Here is an 18,982-nt window from a genome sequence, read left to right as displayed (position 1 = left end):
CTCTTGGTTCACAAACAACTTCATCTTGTTATGTGTTATGCTAATCAATTTTATGCTTTGAATGAAACTGGCATGAGTTCTAGTATTTGGAACTAAATGATGAAACGCCTTCTAAGTAGTAACCAAGCAAAGAATAATGAGATCATGCAACGACTTTAGAAGACAACAAATGCACAGATTATTAACTCTCCAAAGAACGTTAAAAGCTCAAGTCTCTCAGGGTTGTAGCGTTAGTTTGAGTTTCTTCCTTCAAGCATGTTACAAAAACTAATTTTTCTTTTGATTACAAGTGAATTCATGAACTATAATTACAACTAAGCATAAACCAAAGAGCATATCAAACTTTCATCCATGTTTGTAACTTACTTCAACAGTTATGCAATTAAAAACCAAATCCTCATCATTGTGTTGGAAGGTACCCTAAGACACAAAATGACTCAAAAACAACTCTTTTTGGTATTTTCAAAACAATTTTTCAAATTTTTATGTGATTTTCGGATTTTTAAGTTAAAACACATTAAAAAGCACCAAAACAGCTTAAAAACACCTTAAAACAGCAAGGAACAAGTCTATAAGTAATGGGTGATAAAATCCCACGAATTTGCATCAAAAACACTTAGTTACCCCCCCCACACTTCAATCAAACATTGTCCTCAATGTTCAAGCATAAAATCACACAAAACACAAAGAAACGCACAAACAGCAAGTAAAACAACTAAATAGGCAGATTCTAAATAAACAACAAAGGGAAGGGTTTAGGAACGCAAATCTGGAATTGGAGTGAGTCCGAGAGCTTCCTTTGTTGAATTGCATGGGTTGCCTCCCAAGTAGCGCTTTCTTTTACGTCTTGCAGCCGGACGTTGCCACGGTGATCAACCTTCATGGAAACCCACGGCATAGTGGGTTGTCTTCTCAACATCATGTTCTACAAAGCCCTCGTAGTAAGGCTTCAATCTGTGCCCATTCACTTTGAACTCTTGACCTATTTTGAAGCTACGAACTTGGACTGCACCATGAGGAAAAACGTTAGTAATAACAAAGGGTCCAATCCAACGTGAACGTAACTTACCCGGAAATAGACGAAGACGAGAATTAAAAAACAACACTTTCTGTCCAACAGAGAAGGACTTGGTGCGAATCATCTTATCATGAAAGGCCTTCGTCTTTTCCTTGTAAAGGCGAGCATTCTCATAAGCTTCATTCCGTATCTCCTCGAGTTCATTCAATTGAAGCTTACGATGAATTCCCGCTGCATCCACATTCATGTTGAACTTCCTCACGGCCCAATAAGCCTTGTGCTCCAACTCCACAGGTAAGTGACATGGCTTGCCATAAACAAGCCGAAAGGGGGACATTCCTATGGGTGTTTTGTAGGCGGTCCTATAAGCCCACAATGCATCTTCTAGCCTTAAGCTCCAATCTTTTCTTGTTGGACCCACTGTCTTCTCAAGAATCTGTTTTATCTCCCGATTCGACACCTCGGCTTGCCCGCTTGTTTGAGGATGATAGGGTGTGGACACCCTATGTGTAACGTTGTACTTCTTGAGCAAGGCCTCAATTGTACGATTACAGAAATGTGAGCCTCCATCACTTATAAGAACTCGAGGCATTCCGAACCTAGCAAATATGTTAGACTTCACAAAATCTGCAACTACCTTGGAATCGTTAGTACGGGTGGCTTTTGCTTCCACCCATTTGGAAACATAATCCACCGCCAACAAGATATAGAGAAAACCATGTGATGAAGGAAAAGGACCCATAAAATCAATGCCCCACACATCAAATATTTCAACAAAAAGTATAGGGGTTTGTGGCATTTGATCCTTAGCACTTATATTACCCATTCTTTGACACCGATCACATGTAAGGCAAAACGTCCTAGCATCCCTAAAGATGGTTGGCCAATAAAACCCACATTCTAAGACTTTAAGGGCAGTGCGTTGGATGCCAAAATGTCCCCCACATGCATATGAATGACAAAATGTTAAAATAGATTGAAACTCAGATTCATTCACACAACGTCGGACAATCTGATCGGGACAAAATTTCCAAAGGTATGGGTCATCCCAAACATAAAACCTAGCATCCTTTCTAAGCTTATCACATTGATTCCTATTAAGTGTGCTAGGGGTATGTTTAGACACCAAAACATTCACCAAATCTGCGTACCAAGGCTCACTTACCTGGATAGACATTAATTGTTCATCGGGAAAGGTTTCAGAAATTGGCATTGCTTCCTCATGCACCATTCGGCTTAGATGGTCAGCCACCACATTCTCCACGCCCTTCTTATCCCGAATCTCAATGTCAAACTCTTGTAGAAGCAACATCCATCGAATCAATCTAGGCTTGGCCTCCTTTTTCGTGAGCAAATATTTGAGAGCTGCATGATCAGTAAAAATAACAACTTTAGTACCAAGTAAGTAAGATCGGAACTTATCTAATGCAAAAACCACAGCAAGTAATTCTTTTTCAGTGGTTGAATAATTTAATTGAGCATCATTTAGTGTCCTAGAAGCATAATAGATAACGTGGGGTTGCTTGTTCTTTCGCTGTCCCAAAACAGCACCAATGGCATAGTCAGACGCATCACACATTAACTCGAATGGAAGGCTCCAATCTGGAGGTGTGATAATAGGAGCCGAAGTGAGAGCTTCCTTCAAGTGCTTGAATGCCGTGGAGCATGCTTCATCAAACTCGAAAACCACCTATTTTTGAAGCAATCGGCATAGTGGCTGTGCAATCTTGGAGAAATCCTTAATGAAACGCCTATAAAAACCTGCGTGGCCAAGAAATGAACGAACCTCTCTAACCGAAGTTGGAGAGGGTAAGTGGCGAACAAGGTCTACCTTAGATTTATCTACTTCAATGCCTTTTTCAGAAATGATATGGCCTAGAACAATACCTTGCTTAACCATGAAGTGGCATTTTTCCCAATTAAGTACAAGATTCGTTTCAACACAACGTTTCAAGATTAAAGTCAGATTATTCAAGCAATGATCAAATGAATTGCCAAACACGCTAAAATCATCCATGAATATCTCAATAATCTTCTCCACATAATCAGAGAATATACTCACCATGCATCGTTGAAACGTCGCCGGAGCATTGCACAAGCCAAATGGCATGCGTCTATATGCAAAAGTGCCAAAGGGGCACGTAAATGTTGTCTTCTCTTGGTCCTCCGGAGCGATCACAATCTGGTTATATCCGGAATATCCATCAAGAAAGCAATAAAATTCATAACCGGCTAACCTTTCCAACATTTGGTCGAGGAATGGTAATGGAAAGTGATCCTTCCTTGTCATGGCATTTAACTTCCTGTAATCAATGCAAACACGCCAACCAGTCACAACACGAGTGGGGACAAGCTCTTGTTCTTCATTCTTCACCACTGTGACGCCAGACTTCTTTGGAACAACCTGCACAGGTGACACCCAACGACTATCAGAAATAGGATATATAACACCACAATCAAGTAATTTTATAACCTCCTTTTTCACTACTTCCAACATAGGTGGATTAAGGCGACGTTGAGCTTCACGAGATGGCTTGGCTTCCTCCTCCAAAAGGATGCGATGCATGCACGTGGTGGGACTAATGCCTTTGATATCCGCCGAAGTCCATCCAATGGCAGATTTGTGCTCTTTTAACACCCTTATCAACTTGTCTTCTTCTTGAGCCGTGAGTAAGCTTGAAATGATGACGGGTAGCGTTTGATCTTGGCCCAAGAACACATACTTCAAGTGACTAGGTAATGGCTTTAACTCAAGTATAGGTGGCTGCACAGTTGATGGAAGTAACTTGTTAGTCAAAACCGAATCTAAAAGTGAGATTGGAGACTTACCAGAGTGGGAGGGCAATGACTCGAGGGCAGCGACCATTTCAAGTACTTCATCACAAGAGGGCACGGCAATATGGTCAGATTGCATGCCGTGGGTTGCCAAGACTCCCTCACACTTATTTCTTGTTCCTATGTCGTGGACTAAGGCTACCTCAAGTGCATCTTCGTTCATTTGATCTAAATGCACCTGTGCCAAAGAATCAACAATGTCAATAGCAAAACAAGAATGGTCCTCAATTGGATGTTTAATGGTTTCAGAAAGATTAAAATGAATAAGGTGATTGACCTGCACTAAAACATCCTCAAGGACTCCCTTGGGATAAGCGTTAGAATGATCGGCCAATTGAATTATAACGCCATCTTGTTTTAACTCACCAAGGTTCATTGATGCATAAATGGAATATGGCATTACATTGATGGATGCACCTAAATCTAACATGCATTGTTCAAATCTAGTGTTTCCAATTATGCATGGGATAGTAAAACTCCCTGGATCCTTACACTTTGGAGGTAACTTGCGTTGCAAGACCGCGGACACATTTTCACTTACTTTCACAACTTCTTTGTTTGAAATTCTTTTCCTAGTTGTGCATAACTCTTTTAAAAACTTTGCATACCTGGGCACTTGCTTAATAGCATCAAGTAAAGGAATGTTTACTTGAACTTTGCGAAAGGTCTCCAAAATGTCCTTTTCGCCTTCTTCCTTCTTTGATTGTGCAAATCTGCGAGGAAAAGGAACATTGGGCAGATTAGTGTTTGAAATCACAACATTTGGAACAACATTACCTGAGGTAGACGGTTTGGAAGGTGTAGATTGCTGCGGCATGGTTGGTGCCATATTTGCCGTGGGGTGGGATTGCTTCTCTTCTTCCAATTGTAACTTCTCATCTTCCTTGTTTGGGGCAGATGCATGTGCTTTGCTTCCCACTTCTTTTCCACTTTGTAAAATGATGGCTTTTGCAGATTCAAAACCACCCTTTGGATTGATCTCCGTAGTGCTTGGTAACTTACCACTCTCACGAAATTGTCCCAAAAATTCGGCCATTTGGCCCATTTGCTTCTTGAGCTCATTCACCTCCTTTGCTTGATTCTGCATTCCCTGCGCCATTGTGGTTAATAATTGATACGTTTTATCATCATTCATGGACATACTTGAGTTCGTTTGGGATGATTGTGCTTGAGGAGGTGGTTGTGGTGCCATTGGCCTCGGGAAGAAACCCGGGGGTTGTCGGAATCCACTTTGTTGGGCAGGTTGTTGTGCATCCCTCCATCTGAAGTTGGGGTGGTCATGCCATCCCGGATTGTATGTGTTAGAGAAAGGATCACCCCTTGGTTGGTTTGGATTCCCATAACCCACGGCATGGGCAGATTCCCACCCTCCATTTTCAATTAATTGAGGGCATTGATCAGATTGGTGTCCTTGAATGGAACATACACTACACATTGTAGTTCCTTGCGGTTTGGGGCCTTCAACAAACTGTGACAACATGGACGTAAGGTTAGCCATTTGGGATTGTAATTCAGAAATAGAACTTACCTCATTGACATGATGTGGCCGTGGGGCATCTCTTTGCCCAACTCCTTCATATTGTTGTGCGTTGAGTGCGCGATTAGCAATGAGAATTTTGGCATCCATGGGTGTCTTATCCACTAGAGCTCCTCCCGCGGATGCATCCAACATTTGACGTTCAATTGGTAAGAGCCCTTCGTAGAAATATTGAAGAAGAAGCTCCTCCTTCAATTGGTGCTGTGGACATGAAGCAACAAGGGTTTTAAAACGTTCATAATAAGTTGGGAAAGATTCACCTTGGTTTTGCTGAATTCCACTAATCTTCTTGCGAAGAAGAATGATTCGTGATGTTGGAAAGAACTTCTCTAAGAAAGCTCGCTTCATACTTTCCCATGATGTGACAGTGCCAGGAGCCAACTCGTACAACCAATCCTTGGCCTTTTCCAACAAAGAAAAAGGAAAAGCCTTCATCTTCAATATGTTGCTATCCACGTTCACCGGTGTCATACTTGAGCATACGACTTCAAACTCCTTCAAATGCTTATTAGGGTCCTCCATTGATAACCCATGGAACTTGGGTATATGATGTAGCAAACTGGACTTCAATTCAAATTCATCGGTCTTCTCAGGGGCTGCCCTAGGGTATTGGATGCAAAGAGGGGCTGCATTTTCCAAACCCGAGGCGGAAAGCTCCTTGATGGTTCGGTTGTCTACTGCCATGGTTGGTACTTCTTCTTCACACCCTGCCGTGGGCTCTTCTTTAACCTCCACTTCTTCCAATTTGATTTCAGGTTTGGAACTAGAAGGATTAGATGCTTGTAGTTTCCTTTCTCTCCTCAAAATCCTCTTAAAATCGTCGTTAAAGTCGAATATATTCTCACGAACAGGTTGTGAGCTACGAGTCATAAACTAGTACCTGCACACAAGAGCAAACAAAATAAGTAACACACTTAAAAGACTCGGCACAAGTAAGAAAACAATAGGCCTATACACGGCACAAAAACAAACACACACACACGGTGCAAAAATATAAAACAAAACAGAAACTAAACAAATTAAACAAGACTCAAGACAAGGGATTAGCAACTTTGCTAATCCCCGGCAACGGCGCCAAAATTTGTTGTGAAAATTACTTGACACACAAATTAAACCCTATTTGTGACAATTGTAGTAATGAAGTAAGTAGGGATCGTTCTAACCGGGGATTAACTAGGGGTGCTAAAACCTCTAAACTGACTTAGAAACACAAAAAATAAACTTAAAAATGTTTGAAAAGACTCAAGGGACTCAAAACAGATTCACAAGACTCAAAACAAGCTAAAAACTCTTAAAACTGTCTAAAAACACAAACTGGGCAGTTTTGACACTAAACTCAACTTTGGACGAAAATTAGGTTTGAGCTTGACTCAAAATGCTTCAAAACACAAGATAAGACAGATTCTAAGCCTAAGACTTAACAAAATAGGGGGGGGGGGGGGGAGATTTGTGTTTGGACGAAATTCAATTAATTGGACAGATTGTAAAGAAAACAGATTGTAAAGCAAATTGATGTAAACCAATGGATAATGGAATGGCTAAGGGATTCTTTTCCACACATGAAATATATGCAACTTAAATCAACTTCCAGTTATCGATTCGACAAGTTATGAACCTCGACACTCCAAGTTAATTAGGTCCGCTTAAATTAACCTTAAGATTTCCCTAAGATCATTGAATTGAATGAATATGCATTGCAACCAAATTATTCCTAACAAGTTCTCTATATGAACAGCATGATAAAGATACAAGTTAGAATCATTACGTTCATTGGAAATCATAAGCATCGACAAGGCAATTGTAACTATGAAAAGCATGATACTTTCGCCAGGAATCTACTTAACACGATCATGACTAGTGACCTTCACTACTTGTGGATATAAACTCATAACGATTAGGTGAAACAAATTCTTATCCTAGCACCAGATTCAAGCATGCAAATTAAGTGTGCACTCTCAATCAACATACAAGAATAAGTTCTAAATCACATAGTTAAACAGATTATATTCATGACTTATGCAACGATAACTGGAGTAATCAACTTATTTCACATATATATCCATGGTTTCGAATACACCCTTAGCCAAAAACGAATTTAGCCAATCATACTCAGAGCAAAACAGAGATTACATGAATTAGACATTGAAATATAAGAGAGAATACACCTAAAATCGTTCAACAGCTCAGAATGGAGAACCAAACAATTTTGCGCATCTGTCTCCTTCCTCTTGCTTGCGGCAGATTGGATGGGGATGAATTCTGGGACGTTTTGATGATGTAGAACGGTTTGTGGGATGTTTAGAGACACGGCAAGGGATGTAGGATGGGTGTGGATGAGTGTTTGATGGTTGGGAAGTGGTGGAATGGCTGATTGTATCTCTAGGTTGAAGAATGGTGTTTTGGGGTCAATGGATGCGGCTGGAATAGAATGGACGAATTTTGATGATGAATGAGTGATGTGAAGGGTTTGTGAAATTTCTGAATGCCTTTGTGATGCTTGTAGCTGCCTTATTTATAGGGCTAGGAAGGGTTTAGAACTTAGTTGAAACCAAAAGGTTTTGTACTAGAAATTCTATACATGAACCACTTAAAGGATAATGTGTGTAGCTAGGACAAGGTAGGAGACAAGATAGGACGGCTAGTAGACAAGGTAGGACGGCTAAGAGACAAGCTAGGACGGCTAGGAGACAAGCTAGGACGGCTAGGAGACAAGGTAGGACGGCTAGTGACAAGCTAGGATGGCTAGGTGACAAGCTAGGACGGCTAGGAGACAAGGTAGGACGGCTAGTGACAAGCTAGGACGGCTAGGAGACAAGGTAGGACGGCTAATGACAAGCTAGAAATTAGGCACCATGTGTGAATAGATAAAGCCTTCTAGAAATAAGGTTTTTAGGCCTCCTTGCAGCTCCCTAACTGAATTCAAGCCTTCAAATTCGTCCATCCTCATGCCTCCATGCTTGCACTATCCAATCTTGGCCCAAAAATGCTCTAGAATGCTCCAAATTGCTTCTTTTTGCATACTTTGACACTAAAACCTGAAATTGCACGAAAATGACTTTAAACACTAAACTAACTGTTGTTTTAGCTAATTAAATGCAAGAAAACAAGCTAACTAAGTAGCATAAATATGCTCCTATCAAGTGTCAGTTAGGGGATCAATGGTTTGGAAAGCTGCAAACGAGATTGGGCCTGTTTTTCTCCAATTGCTATATTTACAAAAATATAAATCAATACAGCTCTGGAAACAAGATATGTTTGAAAGAAATGTTCACAAAGACAAAAATCATTAGTCATTGCAATCCAATTACAGGCATGATTACTTCAAGCTAAAACTTAAGACAAACACGACAGCGCGTTCAACGAACGAAGACAACAAAAAGTCAAGAGAAGTGCAAAAGCTAGCCTATTATAACTTTTGAAACCTCTAAAACACGAGCGATGAACAGCTAAATCCTGAAATCCACTAAGACCTAAAGGCATTAACAAAACCAGCTCACTCACTTCAAATCAATATCCATACAAATATGATAAAGTCAACAAAACCCAAATTGCTTACCTTTCCTATGAGATAGAAAGGAGAAAGCTTTATCTTTCAAGCAAACACCCACAGGAACAACAACCCTGTTGCCCAGAAAGCAAGAAAAGCACCTCAAAGGAGAAAACCTAAATCAGATCAAAGTACCAAAACCCTGATGCCCAAAAATCCCCTTTTTTTCCCATTTCACAAAATACAAATTACAGATTGATATGTATTTACTTAAGAAACAAAATCAGAACCATACAACTCAACAATCAAGAACACAAAGGCATCCAAGAAACACCAAATTGACCAAACCGACCGTCCAGAAAGACAGATTGAAAGCGGAAACAGAAACCAAAGAAAAAAATGGACCAGACACAGATGAGAAATCAGTTAGTATTTTGCTGCACTCTAGTTGATACAAAATATCAAACACAAACAGAGAACAAATAAAAAGAGAACAAATAAACAGAGAACAAATACATAAACAGAGAACAAATAAAAAACATTTGAACAATCGAAGAAAGAGAGACCGAGAGCTACATGAAAACAGATCGAACCTGGAACGGAGATGCAGAGCTGAAGATGCTACGGAAGAGGATGAGGAGGAAGGTTCGCAGAGCTGCTACATGGAAGATGCAGAGGTGAAGAGGCTACAGGGAAGAAGATGAGGAGGAAAGGGAAGATGCAGAGGGAGGAACACGACGGCTGAGAAGAAGAGGGATAGTTTTTAGGGTTTGTTATATGATTTTTGATGTAAATTTTGAAAAAGACGAGGGGTATTTTTGTCTTAAAATTTTGGAAATTTCTGTCCCACAGACATGGAACAACCCGTTCCAGGGTGGGGGTGTGGAACAAAAAAATCATCCAAAACTTGTTCCGTGGAACAGCGGGTTCCACTCATTTTAGGCGCACTAAACGTGGGACGGAACGCCTCGTCCCACTCTGTTCCGTCCCGTCCCGCGTACCAAACGCGACCTAAAGCAATGAAGGCGGAACTTCGTATAAAATAGAGTTTAAAACCACCGAAACTAGAATGAAATCAAAACAAGACATTTAGTATTGCAATATAAGTGGTTTTGACGTATCCTTTACTAGATAAGCACATGAAACTAATAACTAAAAAAATTAACTTGTACATTGATTACATTGCCCCTTCTCTATCCCAACCAGCTATTATGACTCTCGTATCATCAACCACATTTTATTCATGATCAGCTAAATCATCAAAAGTATCACCCATTTTAATAGCAACATTTTGATCCATAGGTAAATTGACTTGTTACTTGATCTAGTTGTGTTAAGTAAACAAGAGTTAGCACATATCCTTAACCCCTGTAACTATGAGTTTCTACAATCTAGATAAGCTCTTTTACTTACTTTTGTTCCCACAGTTAAATTTATTTTATTTTATTTTATTTTTTGTAAGGAAATAGTCATCAAATACTACACTAACCATCTTACTGGATAATGAAAACAATGAAACTGGTAAAATGCAATTACCAAAACAATGAAACTGACACTCGGAGAGCACCGATCACTACTTGTACCGAACAAAACTTCACTCACTTCTGAAGAAGCTCAGAGAGAGAGAGAGAGAGAGATGGAGACGAAGCCGAATGAGATTAGCAGCTCGAAGATGTTCGGAGGGTACAACAAGAGATACAAGCATTTCAGCCCTACGCTCGGCTGCTTCATGACTGCCTATTGCCTACGATGTCTAACAACAATCGAGAACACTTTTCTTCATAAAAATCATTTTGAAACAATACAATTTATGTAACATATCATGAAATTTTTTTCATATCAATATTAATTATTATGGTCTAATAAGTAATATTTCGGTGTCATGATCGAAAAATATTGCTAAAAATAATATTTTTAGAGCGAAGTTAGTTGTAACTTCAATTTTAATGTCTTTATTATAACTAGCAAAGACAATACAATAATATAGGTAAAATAAATAAAATAGAAGTATAGAAGCACCAAAATTAAAATGAAATTAGACAAGAAACTTAGTATTGCAGCATAGTGATTTTGACATAACTCTGTACTAGAACCTTCTTAACTCATTTTTACCAGTACCCATTACTATAAGTGAATCATGAAGTATATGACTATCGATTCTTGAGAAACAATTATGAAATAACTATATAAGAACATGAAATTAATTAACATTGCTATTTTTTTTAATTTTCATTATTTAAAATATTGACTGTAACCATAATGAAGTGGTCATATACATGGCGGAAGTGCCAAGCGGTGGCTTTCGGCAATATGGTGGTAGTGAAGGTGGTGTCTTTGGTGGTTATGATAATAATAGGGTGAAATAATGACGGAGGGTGGTCTTGGGGTGGTGGAGGAGTAAGGGTGCAGGCGGCGCAAGTGATGGGGTGGTGATAGTGGTGGTAAAGTTGGGAGTCATGATGAAGGTGGCGTCGGTGGTGACGACAACCACAAAATGTAACCGATGTGATAAGGTGCATGGTAGTGGTGGCAGTAGTGATGAAATCATGGTAAATTGGTAGTAGTTGAGGCAGTGCGGTGGTGGTGGCGGCGGTGATGATGCCCATGGGAATTACTGTGGTGATGGCGATGGCGACAATTGCTGTAGTGGAGTGGAGGAGATGGTCATGGTAAGAAGGTGGTGGTGATGACATGGTGGTGGAAGGATAAATGAACTCCATCAGAATCTTAAAGAGAGATGCTGGATTTGATGTGACAAAAAATTACTACAAAAGAACTAAAAGTCTATGAAAATTCATAACTTTATAAAATTCTTTAAAATCAATAAAAATTTTAATACAAAGTCTTAATTAAATATCACAAGATTTTCATAAATTTTATGAATTCATAAAAAGTCTTTATTCGATACAAGGTGATGTAATCCTTACAAGTCTAATCTAGAATCCACTAGATTTCAGAGTCGGAGTCCATAAAACTCCATATATGATACCTTAGAATATTGTTGGGTTAAAAAAAGCTAATTAGACTTTGCACCACTTTGGTGTAGAGTAAATAACACTTTGGTCCGTTTATTTTAACATTGACACTTTATTCTTTTAGTGCAACTTTCAAGTTAACTTTATACCTTGACATATCACTCGTTTGATTTTTGCTTGCATGAAGTCAAACTATATTACTAATGACAAATACATTAACAATTGTTGTATGACTATTGGTATTATTTGTAACTTTAGGTATTAAAATGTTAATTTTCAAAAGACATGCACCCAATTTTTGCATAGACAAAAATACGAGGGTCTAAAATGCAATTACCAAAACAATGAAACTGACACTCGGAGAGCACCGATCACTACTTGTACCGAACAAAACTTCGCTCACTTCTGAAGAAGCTCAGAGAGAGAGAGAGAGAGAGAGAGAGAGAGAGAGAGAGAGAGAAAGAGATATGGAGACGAAGCCGAATGAGATCAGCAGCTCGAAGATGTTCGGAGGGTACAACAAGAGATACAAGCATTTCAGCCCTACGCTCGGCTGTTCCATGACCTTCCACATCTACTTTCCTCCTTCCCCTTCCCCTTCCTACCGATTCCCTGTAAGTCCTCTCTCTCTCTCTCTCTCTCTCTCTCACCCATGTGTAACCTCTTATGAAATTTCATTTCCCAATGAATATACTATTTGGGTTTTTATCTGATTGTTATATTGTAGGGTTATGTGGCTGAAATCTATTGTATTTGGTGTTATTTGATAATGGTTTTGCTATACTTGATTGAGAAATTTTGAATTTCGTATCCCTTAATTTAGTTTACAGACAGCTCGGGTTCTTATAGGGCAGACTAGTAACCGAATTTATCGAAAGTGAAATTAGTTATATGGTACCTATAACATTATAGTTGCAAATTCAATCATCCCTTATTACCATCATAGACAAGGAATTTAAGATAGGGAAAAGGAAGCTTCCTCGATTTATTATTTGAATCGATAGTTTTGTCTCACTGTCTTAAAAGCTATGAACAAAATGAAGGAGGAGATGTTTGTCTTACTTAGAATTAAAAGTAGGGACAATCGTTGATGCTTGTAGCACTACTTGAATTAGTTTTACATCATAAAATTTTCGCTGGGTGCAAATTGTAAGCTGAAATGTTTTTCATAAAGTTTTCACTGGAACCTTCTATAGCTGAAACGATTCGCATAAAGTTTCCCTTGGCATTGTTTGTTTAGCATTTTCAAACTACTTTCCCGTGCTTCTTCATGTTCTTGAGTTTATTTTTCGAGTTTTCTTTTGTCCATGTGATGCTATCAAAGTTTGTATGTTGCAATGTGTGATAATCAAGTTTTTTTTATGAGAAGGTACTTTACTGGCTCTCTGGCCTTACCTGCACAGATGAGAATTTTATAACTAAATCAGGAGCTCAACGTGTTGCCTCAAGTGAGGGTGTTGCTCTGATTGCCCCTGATACATCTCCAAGTAAGTCGGCAGCCCTTCCTGCTTTTAATTTCCAATTGATTATTGTGTCTGTGATGCTAGCTTTAATTGCTTTTTGTGAATGTGAAAGAATTATTATTGTTGTTTGTCCCTTTGCTAGGTTTTCAGGGAAGTAGGACTGATGTTAGTTGGTAACCTTTTAAACAACTTGACTACCGACCACAATGGGCAACTGCTTGGGTCATGTATTCAAATGTCGTAGAATGTGACATAATCAAGTAATTTGATGTAATAACTATGGTATTTTGCCATTATGAGCGATTGACATCCAAAAAGAACACAAGTTGTCAACTTATAATGTGAATTGACCACAGCTGTGAGTTTCATGGCACATTTTGTTGTTAGTTTCCCATGGATAATAATGACTTTTAAACGTTTTTATATCATAAATGTTCACTTTTTGTTGTAATATAGTTGGGCTGGACCTTGTTCCTTCTTGTGTGTCCTGACAAGTAGCCAAAGTCCCTCCAACTTTCATCCAACTTTGTCTAATCACTATAAATTAATTACAGCCACTTCCCACAGACACAGAAATACAAAGGAAAAACAAAATAAAATTAGAAGCGTTACCACCAGTGAAAATGCAAAAAATTGGGGATAATATTGTATATTATTTGTAAATATAAAAAAAATGCAGTAAATAGTCAAAACTACATCTTCTGTTACTAACTAACCCATTATTTCTTTACGGTCACTTTTTCATTTTCTTATGGTAGGCTGTCATTTTATATTGTTCCATTCTAAACCACCATGTATCTTTTGTTATTATGTTCCTATTGTGCTCACCACTTCTTCATGTAAACTCTTAATAGGAGGCTTGTCTATAGAAGGAGAGGCGGATAGCTGGGATTTTGGTGTAGGTACGCAACATTAGACTGTTATATTTCATGTTATGAAGTATTACAGCAAAAATTGCCTTTCGTCGTATGGGATTTGCGAATCTATTACTTTACTCAGGAAAGATACCCTTTATCTTGCAATTGTATTTTAAATTGTTAAAACGGAAGCACTAACAGTTCTATAATTCGGAAAGGGAAAACAATATGGTCAAGTGTATCTTAAAGGGGGAGGGAGAGTCAATAGGGATCCCCTAGATAAGGCCTAAGTTTAAATCTAGTCAAGATAGATTAGGAGTCAATAGGGAAAACAAATACTGTATGCCCTGTTTTTATTTTTGGTAAGATGTCGAACCAGTAAAATGAGTAGAGAGTCGATGAGGATGTTTGAGGTGTATAAGCAGTAATACTGGAAAAGGATGTTTGTTCACGTACAAGGTGGATATAAAAATGTGTAGGTTCTAAAGAGGGAGAACTTTAGAGTTTCCTGCAAATATTCTGATTTCTTGAGAGTTTCCATGCAAAAGGTTATATGTGTGTGTATATATATATATATATTTACTTTTGGTAGTAATAAATTACTCAATGCATTGCTATACTTCATGCATTGCATGCAAACTCCTTTTAGTTAGCAAGAGGGACAAGCTTTGCCGGGTAGTGGGCGATTAGTTATAACTTTAGGTGTGAAGAGCCATCACTGAGTTTTGTGTATGTGTGTGTGCATTATCTCCTCAAACAGGTGCTGGATTTTATCTCAATGCTACTGAAGAAAAATGGAAGAACTGGCGCATGTACGACTATGTTGTTAAGGAGTTGCCACAACTTCTGAATGAAAATTTTTCACAGCTTGATACATCGCGGGCATCTATATCTGGTCATTCTATGGGTGGGCACGGTAGCTTTGACAATTTACCTGAAAAACCTGGATAAATATAAGGTAGGACCGTAGGAGACATAAATATTTTTCCACAATTTAGCTTGCTTTTTTTTTTCAAAGAAGAAGTTGACTTTAATTTAGCAACTTCGTAAAGTTCAGTTTTTCTATAAAAGTTCCTGAGTTGCAGGGGAGCTTTATGCAATTATTGGAGTGGATTCATAGGAGAAACTTACATTGAATCTAACTCGTTTGTGTAATTCATTTTCCAGTCAGTATCTGCCTTTGCACCCATTGTGAATCCTGCAAACTGTCCATGGGGCCAGAAAGCTTTTTCAAATTATCTAGGTGGCAATAAAACCGATTGGGAAGTAAGATAATAATCTAATTGTCTCAGTTCTTATCCATAATCCTGTGGTCTTTAGTTTGTAACAAGTTGAATGCAAAAATGCAGGAATATGATGCCACTTCCCTTGTTAAGAAGTTTAAGGATGTGTCAGCTACCATTTTAATTGATCAGGTAAGATAATGATGTCATCTAATTTTCATCATGTTCTTTGTTGTTGTGACAATTGTTAAATTTTTGTGGTCTACCACTATTTTTGAAAGCTTGAGCTGTTACTTGTTAGGATGCACCCCAACTATTTTATTTTAAATAGTCCCTCTCTTGTCTGGTCCTCTCTCCGTGACTGGAGAGCCCGACACGTGGAATTCATCACAAATTGAGAGGTTTCAGCATCATTGTTGATTGGAAGTGACTTCTCCACTACCCCCTCACCCACCCACCCACTCACCCGCCCCACACGCCCCCTGTTTATTTACGGCCTTTGTTTTGAAGAAATCAAAGGAATCAAGGGACCAAAATAAATAGTGGCATGCAGAAGTCATTTTCCTTGTTGATTTAGTATGCCAAAACTTGTGGATTAGAATGACTAAGATCCCTTAAATGATGGTATATGCTAGTTTATTTACTTTTATGAACTTTAACGTTCTTATTTTTTCAATAGACGAATTATGGAAAACTGAATGCTGCTGCTTCATCTCTCAAGAGTTTAATACTGTTGTCACCCAACATATAATAGTCCCTGAAGCTTTCCAATCTCATGTACTTACAAAAAAAAGGAACAAACAATAAGAGTTGGCATTGTAGAAAATACAACCTAGTGATGATTGATACAAGAAGGAATTCAGTCTTATTTTAGGCATAGGCGCAAGGATGTTAAATAACTTGTTTTATCTTTTCTTTTTGCGTTGGTAAGAAGGAATTATCTTTTACACAGGTGCTAGGTTATCAAAGTGGGTTTAAATTTTATGTCTTTTAGAAGACGTATTGATTGCTAATAGCAAGTTTCTGTACATGAACTTTGAGATTACCCTACTTCGTCTTTTCCTTTCCTCTCTTCTGTTCCTCTTTTCCTTGTTTTTCAGTTCGTCTTGGTTCTACATCACCTTTCTGCTGCATAATGTATCCTGGGTTAATTTCTGTTGTCATGCATTCTCATCAATATCACTTGAAATTGAACTTCGGCTAGGCTGAGGGCATTTGATTTTTAGATCATAAGCTTTTTGTCTGTAGACATTCCGGCTTCCTTTTCCACGCAAAAGAAAAGAGAATAAAAAGACATATTGGCCCGGACTATACATGTGAAAGTGTCAATAAACCCCTTAATCCAAGAAGGATATTTTTTGGCAGCATCGCTGCAATACAGAAGGAGATTTGAAATAGGGAAATGAGGAGAATGAACTGTAATGTCGTTGCATGTTAATCTTTAAATATGCATTTTTCAATAATTTTAGTCCAGTGTCCTCATCAACTACTTTCAAGGATTGATCTTTTAAAATGTATAATTTCTTCTCTCATATACACTTTTAACTGCCTTTGTTGCATAGGTAGTTAATTACTGCTGCTTTTGTGTAGGGGGAAGATGATAAATTCTTGCACGATCAGTTGATGCCACACAAGTTTGAAGATGCATGTCGGAGTGTTGAAGTTCCACTCCTTTTGCGATTGCAGCCCGGTTATGATCACTCATACTATTTTATTGCCACCTTCATCGATGATCACATCCGTCACCATGCTCAAGCTCTTAATCTACCGTGAATATTTTGTAGCTTGTGAATTCGGAACTGTAGAATCCTTAATGCACTTTGTATGAACTATGGATCGTATCTCTATTTCGGTTTTTCGTGTTGTGACTGAGTAAACATGTTGACCCTAGGAATATATAAAATATGTTTCCCTGATATGGTCTGTGTTTGTGCCGGTTTCCCAGTGATCCAACGAGTAAGTGAAATATTGCACTTCAGTTAACTTGTTATTAAACTCTGCTGTAAGACTTCATTTTGACGTTGTAATGTTTTATATGAGATAACAATAGGCCCTTCACAGAATAGGGCTCTAATGACGTTTTAGTTCAACAATGCATTGTTATGCGTAACAAAAAATGGTCGATAAAATTTTCTTGAGAACTGTCCAATAGTGGCTTAAAAAAATGTAAAGTGATGAATTTTCTCGTGTTCTCTAATATTATTCTGTATATGTGTGAAAAAACAATCAACTCACACAACAAACATAATTGAAAATTCACAAAAATTCAAATCAAAACTCGGATTTTCGTAATTTCAAAATATATTTTAATTTCCATTTGATTTTTTTCTCCATATATATATATATTGTGAAATGATATATTTTATTAAATTTGATATTAGATTAGTCACCGACTTTTGGATTCGAATAAAAATTTTAACAGCAGAATTGGAAGCATCATTCCTACTTTCAACCCTACGCTAGTTAATTGTATGAAAGTGATAAGAAAATGATTAATTACACTAACACCCCCCAAGGCTAATCGAATTTTCACAAAACCCCTTCATGTTTGAGATATTATACTAACACCCCCTTAGATTTTAATTCACTTTCAAATAACCCCTTAAATCAAATATCTGCTTATGAATATACTAATTTGCCCTGATAATTAATGATAAAAATCTATTTTTAATAAGAAAATATTTTAAAAATATATAGAATAAGAATATCCAATTAAAAAAAAAGAGAAAAATAAAACGTCAAGAGAGACATTACAGAGTTGAGAGCCTCCACAACTCGAGTTGGGAGTAGAACTGTGGAGCAATGCCTAGATCTGAAAAATCAGAGCCAAATTAAAACCTTTGAAGAACAATGCCCAGATCTGAAAAAACCAGAGCCAACAAAACTTAATAACCAAATTAGGTTGCATATTGTGTGGTTTAGCCGAACTCTCTTTCCCCTAATGTAAAAATAACGATGTACTAAAAAAAAAAAAAAATCAAATTTTTATAATTATAAGATTACTTAACTGTATCGAGGGGCATTGTGATCAGGGCTGACATGCCACCCCCCATGGCTGCACTAACTACCTCAACTGCCATGATTGTTTTCGAATCCGGTGCATACGTGTTGACTCCATTATCATTGCTCAAATGACCTTTATTACCAAAGTAATACCCAACTCCACCCCGAACCCTTCTTTGAGCGGGAGAGTAAGATGCCCACCAAATTGCACTTGACAGTACATATGTCACAATCCATAGCCCAAACCCTCCAAACAATCTTTTTGGCCCCGCAGTCCACATTTTTTTGTTTATTGGGGACCTGCAGTCCGCGTTCTTACCACTAGACCACTTGTTGTGCTTTATTACTGCACATTTGAAATTAAGTAAAATGAAAGGGATGGTCAAAATTATTGAAATACTTCCTTTAATCGTATTCTTTCACTAAGAGGAAATATATATACATGAGTAGAACCTTAATTACAATAAATTACAGAAAATTTAGGAAACCTAATAAGAAAATGAGTCTCTAAATACAGCATCACATATTCTAAACAGAAGATGCATGCAAAAATTATCTTATTTGATGTAATCACATTTGGTTTT

The 18,982-nt window shown here is 38.0% G+C and overlaps 1 protein-coding gene across 1 annotated transcript; it reads left to right on the top strand.

Moving 5' to 3' along the window:
• Window positions 1–12,256: 12,256 nt before the first annotated feature.
• On the top strand, window positions 12,257–17,311 carry LOC103927133 (S-formylglutathione hydrolase-like). Its single transcript, XM_009336028.3, is given in 8 exon segments — window positions 12,257–12,466; window positions 13,222–13,339; window positions 14,170–14,217; window positions 14,933–15,090; window positions 15,092–15,130; window positions 15,340–15,438; window positions 15,522–15,587; window positions 16,986–17,311. Coding segments are annotated over 8 exon segments (858 nt in total). The 5' UTR covers window positions 12,257–12,319; the 3' UTR covers window positions 17,169–17,311.
• The last annotated feature ends 1,671 nt before the right edge of the window (window positions 17,312–18,982 follow it).

Source organism: the organism of the source record quoted next, unplaced genomic scaffold (assembly GCF_019419815.1).
Source record: "Pyrus x bretschneideri cultivar Hongxiangsu unplaced genomic scaffold, Pyrus_bretschneideri_v1 Contig83, whole genome shotgun sequence".
NCBI classification, from domain to species: Eukaryota; Viridiplantae; Streptophyta; class Magnoliopsida; order Rosales; family Rosaceae; genus Pyrus; species Pyrus x bretschneideri.
The sequence above is the reverse complement of the archived record's forward strand: the minus strand, read 5'-3'. Positions and strand labels throughout refer to the sequence as shown.